General features: G+C 37.3%; 1 protein-coding gene across 1 annotated transcript in view; it reads left to right on the forward strand.

Annotated features, from left to right (window-relative positions):
* The window catches only part of COL24A1 (collagen type XXIV alpha 1 chain), a 373,554-nt gene that overhangs the window by 254,552 nt on the left and 103,718 nt on the right, over window positions 1-15,284 (forward strand). Inside the window, exons 35-39 of the mRNA XM_065907005.1 lie at window positions 4,397-4,450; window positions 9,270-9,323; window positions 9,702-9,755; window positions 11,048-11,101; window positions 11,265-11,372. Of these exons, the coding sequence (XP_065763077.1) occupies window positions 4,397-4,450; window positions 9,270-9,323; window positions 9,702-9,755; window positions 11,048-11,101; window positions 11,265-11,372 (324 nt within the window). The remainder of the gene's footprint in view (window positions 1-4,396; window positions 4,451-9,269; window positions 9,324-9,701; window positions 9,756-11,047; window positions 11,102-11,264; window positions 11,373-15,284) is intronic.

A 15,284-nucleotide genomic window follows, 5' to 3' on the forward strand; every position in this document is an offset into this window, starting at 1 on the left:
AAAGAACTCTTAAAATTCAACAATAAGAAAACAAACAGTTCAATTAAAAAATACAGAAAAGGTTTCAACAGACATACAGATGGCAAGAAGCAAATTAAGATCTGCACAGCAGCATGTGTCATTAGAGAACTGCAAATTAAAACAATGACATGCCATTACACATCTGTAAGAATGGCTAAAATCCAAAACACTGACAATACCAAATGCTAAAAAAGATGTGGAACAAGAGGAATTCTCATTCATTGTTGGTGGAAAGCAACTTTGGAATATAATTTGGCAGTTTGCTACAAAGCTAAACATACTCTTACCACATGATCCAGCAGTCATACTCTTTGGTGTTTACTAAAATAAGTATAAACCTATGTCTGCCAAAAATCTGCACATAAATGTTCATAGCAGCTTTATTCACAGTTGTTAAAAATTGGAAGCAACCAGTAATGTCCTTCAGAAGGTAAATGGTTAAAAAAATGATGGTACACTTATACAGTGGAATATTATTCAACAGTAAAGAGGAATGAGGTATTAGTCCACAGAAAGATATACAGTAACTTTTAAATACATGCTAAATGAAAAAAAAAATCTTAAAAGTATAAATACCATATGATTCCAACTACATGACATTCTGGAAAAGACAAAACTTTATAGACAGTAAAGAAGAATGGTGGTTGCCAGGGGTTGGGGGAAGGGGCCAAGGGATGAATCAGTGGAGAAAAGGGGAATTTTAGGGCAGTGAAAGTATTTTGTATAATACTGTGAAAGTGGATACCTCCCCTGATATTATGCATTTCTCAAAACTGTACAACACAGAGTGAGCCCTAGTGTAAACTATGGACTTAACAGGAGAAAAGACATTCAGGCATGAAACAGCCTGATATTTTCAGGAAAACTTTAATAGTTGCATTCGCTACAGTATCATGTGATAAGTAGAAAACCTATGACCAACATAGACATTATATTAAAAAGCAGAGACATTACTTTGCCAACAAAGGTCCGTACAGTCAAAGCTATGGTTTTTCCAGTAGTCATATATGGATTTGAGAGTTGGACCATAAAGAAAGCTGAGCATTGAATAATTGATGCTTTTGAACTGTAGCATTGGAGAAGATTCTTGAGAGTCCATTGGACTGTGAGAAAATCAAACCAGTTAATCCTAAAAAAAATCAGCCCTGAATATTCATTGGAAGGACTTATGCTGAAGCTGAAGCTCCAATACTTTGGTCACCTGATGCAAAGAACTCATTGGAAAAGATCCTGATGCTGGGAAAGATTGAAGGCAGGAGAAGAAGGGGACGACAGAAGATGAGATGGTTGGATGGCATCACTGACTCAATGGACATGAGTTTGAGCAAGCTCCTGGAGTTGGTGATGAACAGGGAAGCCTGGCGTGCTGCAGTCCATGGGGTCACAAAGAGTCAGACACAAATGAGTGACTAAACTGAGGATGTATTGTTATTTGGTTAAAAGCTTTTTTTGATTCTTCCTCATACTATACGTCAAAACAATGGTTTAAATAGATAAGTATTTTAGAACCATGATTAACAAAATAGTAGATGAAATATTTTAATGGAAATGTTTTAAACTTAAATATGATGGAAAAAAATCATAAAAGACTTAGATTTAAGTACATGAAAATTTTAAATTTCTTCCAGCCTAATTTTTTTTAATGGTACAAGATTTAAGGAGAAGAATTCTCTGGTGGCTGGATAAGAGTTCACCAGCCAATGCAGGGAACGTGAATTCAATCCATAGTTTGGGAAGATTCCACATGCTGCAGAGCAATTAAACCCATGAACCACAACTACTGAAAGTCGTGTGCCTAGAGCCTGTGCTCCGTAACAAGAGAAGTCACCATCATGAGAAGCCGACATACCACAATGAAGAGTAGCCCTCACTTGCTGCAACTGGAGAAAGCCCACATGTAGCAGCAAAGGCCCAGTACAACCAAAAATAAATAAAATTATAAAAAACCAGATTTTAGGAGATATACTAAATGTTAAAAGGGTTAAATGGTGGTTTGGGGTAATTTTTACTTCTTTGTATTTTCAAGTGTTCTATAGTGAACATATTTGGTGGGGGAAGTTATCTTTAACATTATACTTTTAAAATAAAATGACAAGTCACAAACTGGGCAGATGTTAGCAGTAAAACAGGACAGGAAAGAATTAATGTCCACAATATATAAAGAATTCTACAAATTTTTTTAAAATACATGGGCAAAGAGCATGATCAGGAAAAATGTAGAATATTACAAATACCTGATAAACAAATGACAGAATATTCAACCTCACTGGTAGTCAAACATATAAAATTTTAAGATACTAGGTGGTCCATCAAAATAACGAAGTTAAAATAATGAGCTTAAAAAATAACTTATTGACAAAATAATATTCTCTGCTGGTATGAATTTAATGAAATAGGTTCTAATTTTATACATTGTGGAATGTTAATTTTTGCAACTTTCTGAAAGTTGACTTGACGTTATGAGCAAATAATGCTATCATGTTTCTCTCAGTGTGTTTCTACTAGAATAAAACAACATTCTGAGGAGAATCCATAAACTTTGAAATACTGTGCTTAACATGTAATAAACCATAATTGAAAAATATTAGTGGCTTCTTAAAACCTTTAATGGTTGTGCTGTTGAGTGAGAACATTTGTGATACCTACATACCAACCTTTTAATTCTAATTCAAATATTTATCTCAACTATTTGGCAATATTGTCTGATATAACAGACTTAACATTCACTTACAGTCTAACTTATATATAATAAAGCCTATAAAGCAAACTTTTATTGTAAAGAATTAAAAGCAATATAACTGTCTAGCTTTAAGAAAATTATTAAATCATAGTACTGCAGAAGGTTAAATGGAATATTATATAGTTACTGAAAAATTTTGTTGTGAAATATTTATAATATGACATATTTGCATTTATAATAGACTCTTAAACATTAAACAGATACAATTTTTTATAAATATGCTCCCATAAAAGAACTAGAAGGAAATATGCAAGTATGTTTACAGTGTCATCTCCGTATGACAGAATTACAGATGATTTACTTAATTTGGTTTTTTTTGTAGTTTCCATACTTTTTGAATATTTTAAATGAACATTAATATAACAACTTAGAAAAACATTTTAGGATAACCAGCCGTGTCACAACTTTTTCCCTATTAATACATTTTTAAAAAGTGAAGTGTGTACCAAGTTGTGACAGATATAAGCTCATAGAATTTTAACTATCTTCTAAGTTTCTGAATCTAAAAATTGCCTTCTTTGTACTGTCTTTCAGAAAGACCAAAAACTGCAAACACCTTCTTTGGGTGGCTGGAAACATAGCATTAAATTGCAGTTGCTAAATAAGTGTTCTGAAAAAGGAAATTGCACCCCTTTCCTCTATTCTTCCCTGGGTAATCCCATGGACAGAGGAGCCTGGCGGGCTACAGTCCATGGGGTTGCAAAGAGTCAGACATGACTGAGCGATTAATACTTACTAAAGTGTTAATCTATCTAAAGTGATTTTAGATAGTTAAATGGCTTCACACACTAATTATTTAGTGTTTACTTACTTATATTTATACTATTAAGTATTGCAGGGGAAAAGATCTCCATAAATGTCCCACATGCATTTTATTGCACCCTAGTGATTATCCCATGTAAATATTGTTACAGTTATTCATATGAAATAGAAGAATTGTTCAACTGGACTCACTACTGTGATAAAATATATCATCTAGCAAACTCAAGCATATTTTTATTTCATTGGAGACCATATATTTGCTTCTTTAAAATTGCTACTTTGTTTGCCATATATTCTTCAGGAATATTAAGTAAATCTATGATTGTCGTGGGAGAGTCCCAGGTGGTGCAGTTGGTAAAGAATCCACCTGCTCAATGCAAGAGACTCAAGAGACACGGGTTCAATCCCTGGGTCGGGAAGATACCCTGGAGGAGGAAATGGCAACCCACTCCAGTATTCTTGTCTGGAAAATCCCATGGACAGAGGAGCCTGGTGGGCTACAGACCATGGGTCGCAAAGAGTTGATACCACTAATCGTGCACACGTGCATATGATTGTTATACTCATTAAATAAGATCATTCTGAAAGCCCTAGGCACTGTATTAAATGTTTATTGTATGAATGAGATATTTAGGGAATGAAAAAATGAAAAGCACCATCCTTTCTTTCCTTTTCTTTTGAATCCAAAGAAAGTTTAATATTATTAACAAAAAAAGATGAAACAACTAAAGATTTAATTTTGTTTATACAAAGTAAAGTAATACATTGATAAATGTATTTTGTGTTGTTGCATATGATATAATTATATGCACATATTAATTGAAATATAGAGTGAACTTGATTTCTCACATCTTAAATTTTGTTTTAATATAGGGACCACGAGGACCACAAGGTGATGCTGGACCTCCTGGAGAAATGGGTGCTGAGGTAATTTTTCTGGGGTTGTTTTTTGTTGGTTCATCAGTTCAGTTCAGTTCAGTCGCTCAGTCGTGTTCGACTCTTTGCGACCCAATGAACTGCAGCACGCCAGGCCTCCCTGTCCATCACCAACTCCCAGAGTCCACCCAAACCCATGTCCATCGAATCGGTGATGCCATCCAACCATCTCATCCTCTATCGTCCGCTTCTCCTCCGGCCCTCAATCTTTCCCAGCATCAGGGTTTTTTCAAATGAGTCAGCTCTTTGCATCAGGTGGTCAAAGTTTTGGAGTTTCAGCTTCAACATCAGTCCTTCCAATGGACACCCAGGACTGGTCTCATCAGTACTCAGTATTTTTTGTAAGACTTTTCAAAGGTAAAGTTGATATCTTAGATACATATTTTGAAGAATAATTTTATAGCATTTTATTTAATATTCAGAAAATAAAATCTAAAGTCCTATTAAAAGCAGGAATAACTGTTGTATGAGCCTAATTTTATACATGTAACTTTCTCTTAACAGTTCATTTAAATAACAGAGCAAAAAGTAAATATAACTTTCTCTTTACTGAGTTAGAGTTAATGTTAATAGCCCTTCACTCTGTTATAGAAGAATATTGAAAAGTGACTCATTCAAGATATATTTAAGAATAATAAGCTCTCAATTAGATAACTCTAACTGAGCCCTCTCCGTTTGGCTTTAATTATTGATTTCCTGTTGCCTTCTATATATGCACCTAGATAGCCTACACACTTTTCAAATTCAAAATATCTAAACCAAACCCATCACTTTCGCACTGTTATTCTTTTTATTCTCATCTCACTGAAAGATGCCGCTTATGTCCAGTAACTTCAAACTGAGAGCTTTCCCAGACTCCTCTTCCTCCCTCATCCTGTCCATTCTGCTGTGCTTTCCCTTTAATAAGCTCCCACCAGTGTCTCAGCTCTTTTGATTTCTTTGTGTTCCTATTGCCAATGCTCCTTATTCCAGTCCCCTCCAGCTGCTATTATTCCTTAGCTGTTTGTTGCCAGTATATCTTTGTCAAATCTTCCTTGCCCTTGAAATTTTTTATCAGCTCTCAGTCTTTAATAAAGTGCCAGTTACTTAACATGAGAAACAGTGTTCTGCATTGTCTAACTTCTGCAGACCTGTTCAGCCACATTCCAATAAAACTTTTCTCCTCCTCTAATCCCATGATTATGCAATGCATTTTTGCTATGCACTATGTATTCACTAAAAATCCAATTGTGACTGAGATGCAATCCCTGACTCCATCAGCAGTTTATAATCTATTCCAGAAGATAATCACATAAAAGATGATTATACTTCAACATGTTAGACCCAAAGATGGAGACATTCACAGGACTTTATAAGAGTACAGTAGTGGGTACATAGCCATAACTGGATAAGGGGAAAAAGACTTGTCTGTGTTGCGATAAGGGGAGGGTATTGAGTTTTAAGGAATGAGTATGAGTTTGTTGTTGTTTAGTTACTAAGTCATGTTTGACTCTTTTGCAACCCCATTGACTGTAGCCTGCCAGGCTCCTCTGTCCCTTGGAATTCCCAGGCATGAATACTGAAGTGAGTTACCATTTCCTTCTCCAGGAGATCTTCCTGACTCAGGAATTGAACCCCCTTCTCCTGTTTTGGCAGGCAGGTTCTTTACTACTGAGTCACCAGAGAAGTCCAAGTATGCGTTAACCATAGGAAAGAAGAGGATAAGGGTACACAGCATAGTATGAGGAGGAACGTGCAAACTTGAGGCAGTAGAGATTCTTAAAGTCAAAATAAGCAGTAAGGATAGATGAAATTACAGAGAAATGATTGAATCAAATAAAAAAATCTTATATACTCTTGAAAAAACTTGAACACTTTTCTTTTTTTCCCTAAATATTTATTTGGCTGTGCCAGGTCTTTGTTGCGGCATGTGGGATCTTTAGTTCTGGCACGCAGGCTCTTAGTTGCAGCATCAGGGATCTAGTTTTCCGACCAGGGATTGAACCTAAGCACCCTGCATTGAGAGTGCAGAGTCCTAGCCACTGGACCACCAGCGAAGTCCCTAAACTTTTTTACCTTATGGGCTCTAGTAAGTCACTGTAAGGGCGCTGGGCAGTGATAAAGTCTTGTGTGTCTTTGGAAGACCATTTTAGTAACTTCAAGGAGGATGTATTTAAGAAGTCGAGAATGCAGACATGTATACCTTCTAAAAGGCTGTTGCATTGAACTAGGTAAGAAATGATAGAGGTCTGAACTATATGCAAAGGAGATGGATTTGAGAAATGTTTGTTGTATAAATTCTGGAGAAACTGCATATTTGTGGGATATGAAAAGCAAAGGGAAAAGAGAAGTCAAAAATTATTTCCAGATTTCTAGGTGCAACAGAATGGATGGCAATATCCTTTCCTGAGACAAGTAAGAAGAATGTCCATCATAATCTGCTACTTTGCCCAAGGTAAATGGTTAACAAGCAAGTAGCAGACATTGGTTTTGAATCCAAACCTGATTCAAAAGCCAGTGCTGATAACCTATACTATGCTACATCCTCTGAACCTAAAGAAAGCAGAGAAAAGGCATAGCTCATAACTTGAAGTGTTGTTATTAACAGAATAGGAGATGATCCTCTTGTGATATGAAGTAGGGGTTGAGTAGATCCACTGAGGAAAATATGCCAGAATAATGATTGAGGGAACTTTCCTGGCAGTCCAGTGGTTAAGACATCATGCTTTCAATGCAAGGGGTATGGATTTGATCCCTGGTCAGAAACAATGATCACACATGCCATGGTGTGGCCAAAAAAAAAAGAATGGTGGTTGAGGAAAATGGTTAAAGATATGTAAAAGCAAGTATACCTTACTAAAAGTCAAGCTGAAGTGGGAGACTTTGAATTTGCATTAGATTAATAATGATGTTGTTAATAATAGGTAGCAATTTCAGAGAAATTTCTATTTGCCTAGCGGTATCTATGTATTTTATCATATTAATAAATTCTCACAATACTCAGTGAGGTAATACAGTTATTCTCATTCTACAAGTGAGGAAATCGAGACATGAAATGATTAAGCAACTTGTTCAAGAGCAATAACTAGTAGTAGTGGCAGAGCCCACATTCACATTTAGGGAACCCAGTCTCTTAGTCACTGTACCTCTCAATATGTAATGTTGCCACTTTGCACAGGAGTATAATTTTTCCATTGATACTCAACTAGGAATGGAAATAGAGAAGGCAATTCAAAGTGCTAATCCAAGATTGGCATAAGAAAGGAGGTACCCCTGAGATCAGAAGATCAACCATTGGATTTAGCCTAAGAATAAAAAAGCCTAGAGTCGCTGACAGATTGGGTGAAACTGGGGACTAGATGAGGTCTAGGAGATTAAGAGCAATTTTGATATGGAAGAAATCTGAAGGGAATTGGAATTCTCTCTTGAGAGAGAATTTTAACCTTAGGATAGAATACTAAATCCTGTAATTTCTGAAGCAGAGCAGAAGCTCAGGCAGTCTCACTTCATGGTGCTTCCTCTTAAGTTCTGGAATACACTCTCTCTTGTAAAGTCACAAAGGTAACCAATGGAAAATTTTAAATAATGTAATCATTCCAAAAATTGATGAAATTATGGTTAAAGGGAAAGAGTTTTAAGGGAACTAAACTTTTAGCAAGGTAATATATCAAGAAATAGAGGAATATTTCTTGATTATTAGGAAAACTAAAAGCAAAAATTGTTTTGTAAAGTAGTTGCCTCTGATGAGTGGGTCTGGGGTTGTTCATTACAACTTCATCTGTACTGTTGTGCACTATAGCTTTTATTTTCAAAAAAGCAAAGTAAATATGGATTGTGGAAGCTAAGTCAAGATAGAAAACAACTTCTCATCTAAAATACTGTAACAGCATAAGATACATTTTAATCTCTAATAATTATAAGGAGGTTTCTCACCCATGGATGAGAACTATTGAGGGAATCCCTAGAAGACAAAAAGCAAACAGGAAACTTCTGATCAAACTGTATTAGTATCATAGGTTAATGCTTTAAACTACCCCTGTACTCTGAAAATATGGGAATATAGAATGCATATGTATGTGTTCGTAATTGTGTGTATAAGTATACATACGTACACATACACATAGATTGACAGAAAAGAGAAGAAAAAGAGTGAGAAAGAAGAAAAAGCAGAGGCATGCATAGTATGCTCAAAACAAGATAAATATCTCCAAGAGACAAAAATACAACAATGATTACAGGAGCACTATGCTTATAAATAGACAGAGATTGCAAGTTATATGTTTTCAAGATAAAAACTTCAATCAAAAGCTTCCCAATGGACCCACTTATGAAAGGAGAATGGGAAAACAATGCCATACATATGTATATATATAATTCATATCTTCTTTGTGTGATATGTTTTATAAAACCAATAAAGAAAATGCACTTTTTTTCAGGAAGTATATTCCAAGAGGGATGAAAATAAATGGGGAGAAGAATACAAAGTGAAAAACATAGAGACTAGTAAGGATATGATGGTAGAAAATTAAAGAGGAAATGGGAAGTAGTTTTCGAGACCAAAGATTAAAGGGTGAGAGGAAGGATTAGAAGACACTGGTCTAAGAAGTCCTGATTTCTGGTGATACTATTTTAGCATTTGAACTCTTCAAAGTCCCAGAAATTATCTGGTCTTATGCCATGAAGTTTATAAAGGGACAACAAGAATCCTTTCCTGGATATAGATATCCCATCCTTGGGCTGAAGAGTACTACCATCTTCTTACGAGGTTGTTACTGACTTTATATTGGTGAAGGAATGTGTACAAACAATGTGCCAAATCATTCTCTTCTAGGGACCTCCAGGTACTGAAGGGGAATCTGGTCTTCAAGGCGAGCCAGGCACAAAGGTAACATCCCTTAATAGTCAAGGAGAGGGTCTCAAACCTTTCACCACTGACCACTATGTTTGCCATATTTTGGTGAACACCCACCACCTTGGAAGCAGGTAAAGAATAGTAGATAAAAATAGAAAGTGTTCTCAAATGAGTCAAAAATATTATCTACTTATCCATATATATGCATACATATGTATACATACATATATATAAATATATACATTTATATATGGGAAGGAATGCAAATGAAAAACCAAAAATATTGTAAATAATCTGAAGAAAAGAAAGGAACATTGTTTTGGAACCCCTGTCTTCATAATATGCCCTCCATAATTATTAAACATGCAGTTTTAGTAGAAAGGAGTTTAATCTTCCCCTTTGTTTCTGCAGGGAGATGTTGGACCTGTGGGCAGTGTTGGAGCTGCTGGGGAGCCAGGGTTACGGGTGAGTGCCTACTAGAAACCATTTTGATGCACTGGCCCACCTATCTTAGAGATTGAAAGCTCAGTGTAAAGACTTAAACAATTGTATAGGAAACTTCTCTTGCATTATAGAAAATGTTTGTCTTTATTTCATAAGTTGAAAAGTTGCATGCTAAACTCTTCACGTCATTATTTAATAGCATTGAGAGCCCTAACCTCACACATTCTTTTCTCAGAATCAGGTATACTCAGGTCTTTGCTAAATGGTCACTGTGCATGTCACTAATGTTAGCATGAAGAAGAAATTCACGAATACTAGTGTTCAGCTCTCATGCTATTTCCTGACCTAACAAGACAGATAAGACATTGAAACATAATTTGTGCTTAGAAAACCAAAAAACCAAAGATGTGCAAAGTTAATAAGTTTCAAAGAAATAGCTAGATAATTACAATGAGATAGCTTACATTCTAATATAGACAGTGGTTCATTTAAGCTGTGGTAAGGTTTTTCCCAAGGTAACAGGGGCCAAGATAATTTTAACAGACTTTCTTTTTTTTCTTTTTTACTAAGAGGTAAAGTTGGGGGATGTTTTTTGCATCCCATTCCTTTCTTGTTCATTTTTCCTCTGTTTTTCAGGGGCGCAGACAGTATGAGGTGAGGGTAATGAAGTATCAGCAGTGGGAGCGATGGGCAGCTGTGGAGACACTGATTAATTTATTTTTAAATGATTCAGGTGGCAGGAGAACTAGTACTCATTTAATCACTTCATAAAGTGTAGCTCTACATTTACTTCTGCAAGTTCTAAGCCAGGAAGACAGCGTCCAAGTAAGGGCCTGCTCTCAATATCACTTCTCCTGTGTGAGAGAGAAAAGACCTAAAAATCTGGTACACTGATTTTAGCTGAATTAAGTTGTATTAATCCATGTAAATTCAGAAAAGCAAGCTACTACAATTTTATGAGATTCAGTATTTAAGAAATGTAGATGTACAGTCTTTTAAGAAATGTAGATGTAGGTGTCTGTTTCCAAAGCTACCAAATAAATATATATTACCCTTAATTATCTTAAAGTTGTTAATATTCCAGGACCCTCTTATTTGAATTTACAGTGCTATAACTCTTTATATCATCTTCAGAGTTATTCCAGGCAAATTAAATCATGTTTATTATATTGTCAGGTACTCCTTATAAATAAAGTAGAAGTAGGAATAAATGTACATAAAACTGCTACTTCTATGGATATGAGGAGCAAAAAATAAAAATTAGGATAAATGACTTAATTACATAATAGATATTATTTTCTGCTGCCAAATAGGGTGAACCAGGAGCTCCTGGAGAAGAAGGTCTCCAGGGTAAAGATGGATTGAAGGTAAATTATGCTTTTAACATTATGATTAAGGTAGATGTTTTTGAGAAATCTTTAAAATATTATATTACACTTAATTTTCTATGTGCCAGCAAAAAATCTCCTTATTGCATGGTATAATTATTTCACTACTTTCTTTTTCTTAAAATTTTTTGCTGGGTTATAGGGGAACCCAGGAGGAAGGGGACTTCCTGGAGAGGATGGAGAAAAAGGAGAGACAGGCTTACCAGGGACCACAGGGCCTTTGGGTGGACCAGGTCTGATGGGCCCTCCGGTGAGTACCTCTGGGTTCAAGACTCAGTGAACTCAGTCCTCTACACACACACACACACACACACACACACACACACACGTGTGAATCATATACACACACTCTTGTCCTTATATGTCCATTTGGTGTTTGAAGGTGTAGAATTATGGCTTGAGTGAGGGATGAACCAGGCACTGATTATCAGCCTAACATCCAAGGAAAAAAGATACTTTTCCCATATGTCACACAGGTTATTGAACTTCTTAATTTTTCCTCTCACTTTGAGATATAATTGACATATATAAGTTTATAGAACATGACATGTTGATTTGATACACATAAATATTGCTGAATGATTACAATGGTACATTGTTTTATTTCGGCTTCAAAAATGACCTTTAGCATTTTTTTGTAAGGCAGGTTTAGAGGTGATGAACTCTTCAGCTTTGGGTTGTTTGGGCAACTCTTTCTCACTCCTTTATTCCTGAAGGACAGTTCTGGGTATAGTGTTCTTGATTAAGAGGGTTTTGTTTTTCTTCCCATATTTTAAAGATGTTATCTCATTCTCTCCTGGTCTATAAAATATGTACTGAGAAACCTACTCATAGTATTATTTGGGTTGTTATATGTGATGAGTCACATTTCTCTTGCTACTTTTAAAATTCTCTCTTTGCTTTGGTGGTATAATTACAGTCATCCCTCAGTTTCCATGGGAGATTGGTTCCAGGACTGCCACAGATACCAAACTCTGCAGATGTTAGAGTCCCTTATATAAAATGGCTTAGTATTTGCATATAACCTACCTACATTCTCTTGTATACTTTAAATCACCTCTAGGTTACTTACATACCTAGTAAAACAAATACTATGTAAATATGTTGTAAATATAGTGTAGATGCTATGTAAACTATTGTCACTGCATGGCAAATTCAAGTTTTGCAACTTTCTGGAATTTTAAAAAAATATTTAATATTTTGATAATATTAATATCATTAATATTTTGGTTGTTTGACTCTGCAGTTGTGAAACCTCCAGGTACTGAGTGTTAACTATAATGTGTCTCAAAGTAGCCCTTTTGGGATTCAACCTATTTGGTATCCTTTGAGCCTCAAAAATCTGGACAACTATTTCTCTCCCCGAGTTTGGGATGTTGTCAGCCATTATATCTTTAAATATTCTTTCTGCTCTTTTCTTTTTTTATTATCCTGGTATTTGCACAATATTGTCCTACTTGATGCTTTCCCATAAGTATCCTAGTCTTTTCTTTATTCTTTTTTCTTTTTGCTCTTCGGGATAATTTAAAATCACTTATCTTTGAGTTCATTGATTCTTCTGCTTAGTCAGATGTGCTGTTGAAACTGTTGAATTCTTCAATTCAATCACTGTATTTATCTCTAGGATTTTTGTTTTGCTTATTCTCATGATTTCTATTTCTTTGTTGAACTTCTCATGCATTGTTTTCCTAATTTCATTTAGTTATCTGTCTATGTATTCTTGAAGTTCACTGCACTTTTCCAAGAGGAATATTCTTGCCTGGTGTGTTGCAGTCCATGGGGTTGCAAAGAGTTGAACACAACTTAGCAGCTGAACAACAACAATTCTTCCCTGGAGAATTCCATGGACAGAGGAGCCTGGAGGGTTTACAGAACATGAGGTCACAAAGAGTCAGGCACAGCTAATACACTATTCTCAATTCTTTGTTAGACTGTTCATAGACTTCCATTTCAATTATTGAGGTGTTTTAAGTTTTTTTTGGTTTTGTTATGTTTACCTGGTTTTTTATGATCAAAATATCCTTGCATTGATGCTTGCACATTTGAGTAAGTGATCTCCTCTTCTAGATTTTATAGGTTTGTTTTGGCAGAGAAAGACCTTCACCAATCTCTTTGCTTGAGGGACCTGGATGGGTCTGCTTATAGTGTTTGCGGGCAGGCACAGCTTGCTACTGAGATCTCCAGGTTGGTGAGGTCCCTACCCATATTGTGAGGCAGGAGGAGAGTTGCCACTGGCTGGTCTCTGCAGTTGGGTTGGCCACCTGGCTAGTCTCCACGTAGTAGTGGGGCCACTAAATAGGTACCCTGGTTGGGTAGGCATGCTGGCTGGGTTCCATGGTCAGATGGGGCCATTAGCTGGCTTCTGAAGTTACCTCTGGTAGGGTATGATCTCAGGCTATGTTCCCTGGAAGGACAGTAGCACTTGTTGGATTCTGCAATTAGGCAAGGCCTCATGTTATACTGTCTAACTGGATGTGGCCCTGGTAGGACCCCATATTCAGGCAGGGCTGCAAACATGGCTTCACAGTTGAATGGAGCTACAGGCTGTGCCCCAGGTTTGAACAGATTTGCTCTGTGATCAGTTAGGGCACTGGCTATGCTTCTCTGTTGGATGAGGCCACTCGCCAGGCTGTCTGATTAAGTGGGGCCTTCAGCTGCATCTCACAGATAATACTCCATGGTAGGATGGAGTTATATTGCATGGGTGAGGTTACAAGCTGTTTTTATAATTGGACAGGCTGTAGGTGAAACTGCTGCTGAATAGGGCTGGATCCCACAGCTGGGAAGTATTTAACTTAGCTGGACTCCAAGTCTGCCCAAGGTCACTGCTCAGGCTCCCTGGTCCGCTGGCTTGGCTCCCTGCCTGAGCAAGGCTATAGTATGGACTCTACAGCTGCCTAAGTTCTCAGACAAGGCTTTCTGGTCGAGCAGGATGGGAGCCCATGCTTAGCTGTTGAGCAGTCTTGTAGAATTACTCACCTGCCCAGGCAGGGCCATATAACAGGCTCAAGAGCAGGTATGAACATTTGGCTGGGGACACACACCACTCCATTATTCTGGCCTGGAGAATTCCATGAACTATACAGTCCATTACTTTGCCAACAAAGGTCCGTCTAGTCAAGGCTATGGTTTTTCCAGTAGTCATGTATGGATGTGAGAGTTGGACTGTAAAGAAAGCTGAGTGCAGAAGAATTGATGCTTTTGAACTGTGGTGTTGGAGAAGACTCTTGAGAGTCCCTTGAACTGCAAGGAGATCCAACCAGTCCATCCTAAAGGAAATCAGTCCGGGGTGTTCACTGAGAGGACTGACGTTAAAGCTGAAACTCCAGTACTTCAACCACCTGATGCGAAGAGCTGACTCATTTGAAAAGACCCTGATGCTGGGAAAGATTGAAGGCAGAAGGAGAAGGGGACAACAGAGGATGAGATGACTGGATGGCATCACCGGCTCAATGGACACAAGTTTAGGTAAACTCCAGGAGTTGGTGACGGACAGAGAGACCTGGCGTGCTGCAGTCCATGGGGTCGCAAAGAGTCGGACAAGAGTGAATGATTTTCACTTTCACTTTCCAAATCATGCAGAACTGCAGCCAAGCTCCCTGATCAGACAGTGTCACCAGCTAAGTTCCACAGATAGGCAGACCACTGGCTGGGATCTCTGTTCAGGTGCTGCTACAAGCAGAGATGAAATCCAATCATACTTTAGTACTGGTTACTCTAAGCCTTGCCCATCTCTTATCTCTTCCGCAGTTGTCAGGCCCTCAAGTTCTCCAAATGATCCTCACGCAGACCTGACTGGGCAACTCTGGAAACATCTTGCAACAGTAGATGGGCTGAATATCCACTTTGGGTTCTCTTTTTCCCCACAGGAGACGCTATAGATCAAATGGGTTCACTCCGCATTGCTATGTTGGCCTGGGGAAAAGACAATGCAACCCAAATGAAACCTTTCTTCCAGCTTCTTAGCGTGGTTATTCTGTCTCTGTGATTCAAGAACCTACTTCAGGCTCACCCTCAGGTTCCAAGCCACACTTCTTGAGACTTGGATTTCTAGGATTCTTGATAGTTTTAATCTTTTTAGAGGATTCATCAGGACTGGACCCACAGAGAAACCAAATAACAAGTACTGAGAAAGTGTAGTTATCTTCCTGAGAAGTTTTCT

The sequence above is a fragment of the Muntiacus reevesi genome, chromosome 1 (genome assembly GCF_963930625.1).
Source record: "Muntiacus reevesi chromosome 1, mMunRee1.1, whole genome shotgun sequence".
Taxonomy (NCBI): Eukaryota; Metazoa; Chordata; class Mammalia; order Artiodactyla; family Cervidae; genus Muntiacus; species Muntiacus reevesi.